This window comes from Numida meleagris, chromosome 2, assembly GCF_002078875.1.
Source record: "Numida meleagris isolate 19003 breed g44 Domestic line chromosome 2, NumMel1.0, whole genome shotgun sequence".
NCBI classification, from domain to species: Eukaryota; Metazoa; Chordata; class Aves; order Galliformes; family Numididae; genus Numida; species Numida meleagris.
In genome coordinates, this window is record NC_034410.1 from 30,115,579 (window position 1) to 30,120,420 (window position 4,842).

General features: G+C 56.4%; 1 protein-coding gene across 1 annotated transcript in view; it reads right to left on the reverse strand.

Moving 5' to 3' along the window:
• The window catches only part of SP8 (Sp8 transcription factor), a 3,090-nt gene continuing 453 nt past the window's right edge, over window positions 2,206-4,842 (reverse strand). Inside the window, 1 exon segment of the mRNA XM_021387776.1 lies at window positions 2,206-4,842. This exon segment is cut by the window's right edge and continues 30 nt beyond it. Coding sequence (XP_021243451.1) covers window positions 3,616-4,842 — 1,227 coding nt within the window. The 3' untranslated portion in view covers window positions 2,206-3,615.

The following is a 4,842-nucleotide window of genomic DNA, read 5'->3' on the forward strand; positions in this document are numbered from 1 at the left end:
GATTTTATATACATATATACAGTGCAATAATTCAGTACAATGAGCTCAGAAAGCTTGCTCTGATTTAGACTGATAAAGGTGAGGCTGCTCCAGTACAGCAAAAGAGGTCCTCTTACACACTTGGTGAGGGTGTGCATAGCCATACACCTGATCTGTTCACACCTTTTCCTTGCTCTTTCTTCCCAAAGCTAAAGCAGAGGTCACTCCACAGAACACAACTGGAGCATGGCAGCATTTGGCAAGTGCCTACCTGTAAGAGTTTGGACTGAAAGATGGGTTGTGCTGCATTCAGCGCCTTCAAAGCCGGGAAGGGGCCGAGGCTGGATTGAGCACCACATTCACAAACTCAGGATGTGGTCTTTTACTTCTGCAGCCCTGGGCTGGGGGCAAAGAAGAAGCCAGGAGCCCCTGGTCCCAGTTCAGGCTGGTAGTGGTGGGGAAGGCAGCAAGCAAGGAGGAAGTGATGCCGTGAACAGCTCCAGCTGTGTGCATCTCCCATCACTGGCCTATTGAAAAGTTAAACTGGAAAATGACAATGAAAAGGCAGAATCATGGGAAAACGGGATGCAAAATTTGATAGACATTGCTATGAGCTTGAAGGGGAGAGACTTAAAAGGTCAGAGAGCAAACGGGAATGGCCACAATCACCGGCGGGCGGCTAGAAGGTACGGTGATGGACGCCCGTTTGACCCACGGGTCAGCAAACTGGTTTAGCTCTACCTTCATCTTCACGGAGCCAGACAAGTTCCCGGCTCCTATCAAACAGCTCAATGCCCTTATCTGGAGGGGTTTAGTAAAAGGAAACCAATGACCAAAAGCGGCTATTCAGTCTTCAAGTGCCGGGTTTTGCTGCTGAAAGAAAGAAATAATGTGTGTTCTTACAGATCCCAGAGCAATACAGCAGCTCCTTCCCAGGAAGGATGAGTTTGTCACTGCCCCAAAACAGAGAACTGGGCTCCCAGCTGGTGGCATTTGGTGGCCGTTCCTTCAAAGGGGATATTGGAGAAGCAGCACTGGGGCCATTCGTCTGTTTCCCTTTCATTTGGTGCCCATAAGGAATAAAGCAGCAGGTAGTACTGCTTCTCACTCCCACAGTGGGAATCTGGTGCTGGTGCATCGCTGCATTTCCGCAACATTAAGTTAATAATAATCATCATAGTAAAGGGAGGAAAAAATGCAGCGCAAACTGTTGCTTTGCTTCCGTAGAAAACTTTGCAGGCCCCCGATGGCTGCATCTGTAATGACACACATTCAGAACGCAGCTCGGAGAAACTCAAGCAGAGCAAATCCCGGTTCTGATGCACCTTACAAGACCCTCCCAAGCCCTACACTATGCACAGCTCCCGAGCCCCAGGCGCACTGGAGCTGAGCAGTCTGCACGCTTTTGCTCCACGTTTTAATGCTGCTCCATAAGGCTATCACGGGAACGTGCTTCCCTCTGTCTGCACTAAGATCTGTCTTCTACACCAGTTCCAGCCTCTAACCCTGATTTCTCAGTACTCCCATAGTGTGCAACAGGAGGGGCTACATTTCCCAAAGGGAACGACACATTCCCCCCAGTAAGGTGCTAACACAGTGCTCTTGGGATTCACTGCCAAAACGCAAAGACGCTTCCCGACTGAGCAGGAGGCGGGCAGGTTTAACACCCCCGCCCCCCCAATGCCGCTTTTCCCAGCACAACTCAGGGAGTGCTTTGGTAGCACCAGACACCCCACCCCAGGACTCCGACACCCCCCAGCCCCACCATCTGTCCCCCCAGGGCTGCAGGAGTCACTGCGTGGTGTGGCACAGCTCTGCCCATGGCTGCCTACTTCTGGCTCCAAGCACGGAGCCGCCGAGCACTTTTTAAAGAAATAATTCTCCTTCGTACTCCCGCATCATGTTAGCCTTTGTCAGTGTGGGAAATGATTCTAAAAATTAAAACAAAAAAAAAAGAAAAAAAGAAAAAGAGAAAAATCAAAGCAATGTTGACGTTTTTCCTTTGGTTTCCTCTCCTAGCATGCCAAGCAGAACACCAGCACGCTCCTGGTGCTGCCCCAGAGGTGGCACAACCTACAGCGGGGTTCAGTTCGTTGAGTTTCCCCTTTGGAAGAAACTCTCTGAGAGCTGCATGTGCCATAGGGCTCAGAGCACAGCGCTGCCCACAACGGCGGAGTGAGAAAGAAGAAAAGCAAAGAGCTGACTGGGATAGAATGTTCGCTCTGGAGTTTATTAATACCATTTAAAATATTACAGATAAAAATCAATTACATTTCATGCATTTAAAATGCAAATCTAAAATGTTCCAGCGAAGGGCTTTCCATTTCAATGTGAAATATCCAAATTATTTCAACATTACAATGAGACAATTAGTTTGCAGCAGGGCAAACCGCTAATGTGGTGTCGGGAGTGTTTATTAACATTTATCAATATTATTTTCAGGAAATACACATAGGCCAACATTAGTTCAGCTTCACTCGGACAGTTTATTAATACATGGGTTGTGGCAAACCCACTTCAGGAACTAGAGGAGAACTCTCACTGTGACTATACCTGAACTGCCAGCAAATGCAAATAAGTACATGCTCCATTAAATTAAATGTCATTCAACATTTATCAAATATTGTTTGCTTAATTACAGTTGTATGCCTACCTAAATTAATATTCAAGCAAAACCTATATCCTGAAGTGCACTTTGATGGACGCTTCAGGAAACGAGTCCAGAAATAAAACTGAGGAGGGCTGCACTGGTAATGCTTTCTCGTGGCAGGAAAAGAAATATTTAAAATAAAATAAAATTAAAAAAAAAACTTAAAAAAAATGCTCGAGTGTACTTCAATATATTTCCAAATATTTACTGGAAGTAATGTACAAGAAAAATACTATACAAAATCGTCTCCTGGACAACTGCACCTCGCACCGATACGTTGGTGGAGTAATTGTTACTAATCTAGAACGATTCCCCGTGGTACAAACCTAGAGGTTCTGATGTATTTTACAAATATTTCACTTTCCTCTCCTTCCCCCCCTCTTGGCCTCCCTCTTTTTGGCATTCGAACCGCAGCTCCGCTCACAACCAACGGTGCTTCCTTATTTGTATAGTGCTTGAAAATAGGGGACTTGAAACCTAATTACTGTCAGCGGGTTTCGCGATTCCCACTCAAGCGGGAACGATCCAAATGCGCCGGAAAACGCAAAACCATTTGGATGCGGGGAGGCAAACGATTGAAAGGAAAAAAAGAGGGGAGAGCACCGTGTCCCTGCCGTCTCCGGGAGCAAAAGGGCTTTCGGCAATCACCGAGAGGAGGGCGATCCCGACGGGAGGGAGAACCGACGGCGGGCGCCGCTCTCGCAGCCCGGCACGGAGCCCCCGCCCCGGGAAGCCCCCGCCGCCCGACCGCGGCCCCGGGGCGCCTCTCCCGGACGGAAGGGCTGCGGTTTCCAGCGGAGAAACGTGGCTTTTCCCACGGTGCGACCCGACGGGGGTCCCTAAGGGACGGGGAGGGCAGGGAAGGCGGCCCCCGGCGGAGCTCCGCCGCCCGCCCGGTGCTATGCGGGGCCGGGGCGCGCTCCCCACGGGGCCGCGCGGGTACTTACGTGTCCGCGTCCCCTGCGCGGCGCTGCGCGGCGCCGCCGTCACTCGAGGCCGTTGCGGTGGCCGGGCTCGGGGGGCGGCAGCAGCTCCGGGGAGTGGCAGGGCGGGCTGCCGGCCGCGCTGTGCTCGCTGTCGGTGTCGCTGCCCTTCTTGCCGCCGGGGCCGGGCCCGGGGCCGCCGCCGCCGGGTCCCCCGGCGCCGCCGGGGCCACTGTGGGTCTTGACGTGCTTGCTGAGGTGGTCGCTGCGCATGAAGCGCTTGTTGCAGACGGGGCAGGCGAAGCGCTTCTCGCCCGTGTGGGTCCGCAGGTGCCGCTGCAGCTCGTCGGAGCGGGTGAAGCGCTTGCCGCAGAACAGCCAGTTGCAGACGAAGGGCCTCTCGCCCGTGTGCCAGCGCAGGTGCGCCTTCAGGTGCGACGTCTTGCCGTACACCTTGCCGCAGCCCGGGATGTGGCAGCTGTGCAGCCCCTTGCGTCGCAGGCTGGCCCCCGCCGGCCCCAGCCGCTCGGCCTCCTGGCAGTTCGGGCAGTCGCAGGTGGCGCGGCCCGAGTAGCGGCGGGCGGAGGAGCGCGGCGAGGCGGCGAGCGGCGCGGCGGGGCCGCCGCCCAGCATGGAGCCCCCGGCGCCGGCCAGCGGCGAGGGGGCCGAGTCCGGGTAGGAGCCGGGCAACACCGGCTTAAATCCGTCCATGAGGTGCTGCCCGGCGGGGCTGAGGAGGTGCGAGGAGGCGCCGCCACCGAAGGCTGAGTGCCCGAGGCCCGAGTAATCCGAGTTGTAGCCGCCCAGCGGCGAGTGCAGCGAGGACTGGAGGCCGCCGGCCGCGGGGTGCAGCGAGCCGGGGAGCGCGGCCGCTCCGTTGGGGCTCTGGACGTCGATCCAGCCCGCGCCCACGTCCCACCAGCTGGAGGCGCCCGCCGAGCCCACCTCGCCGGCCGCCAGCCCCGGGTGCGAGGGCTTGAACCACGACTCGTAGGGGTGCGCCATGCCCACCCGCGGGTAGATGCCCTGCAGCCCCTCCACCGACGCGTGCACCTTGGAGATGAAGACGGGCTGGTGAGCCGCCTCCTGCCCCGCCGCCCCGCCGCCGCCGCCTCCCCCGCCGCCGCCGCCGCCGGCGCTGCCCGGCGCCTGGAACACGGAGTAGTCGTTGGCGAAGGGCGAGCTGGCGGCCGCCGCTCCGCTGGAGGTCAGCGAGAACGCGCTGGAGCCCGGAGAGCCGCCGCAGCTGAACGAGTCCGAGACGAGCGCGGCCGCCGCCGCCGCAGCCGC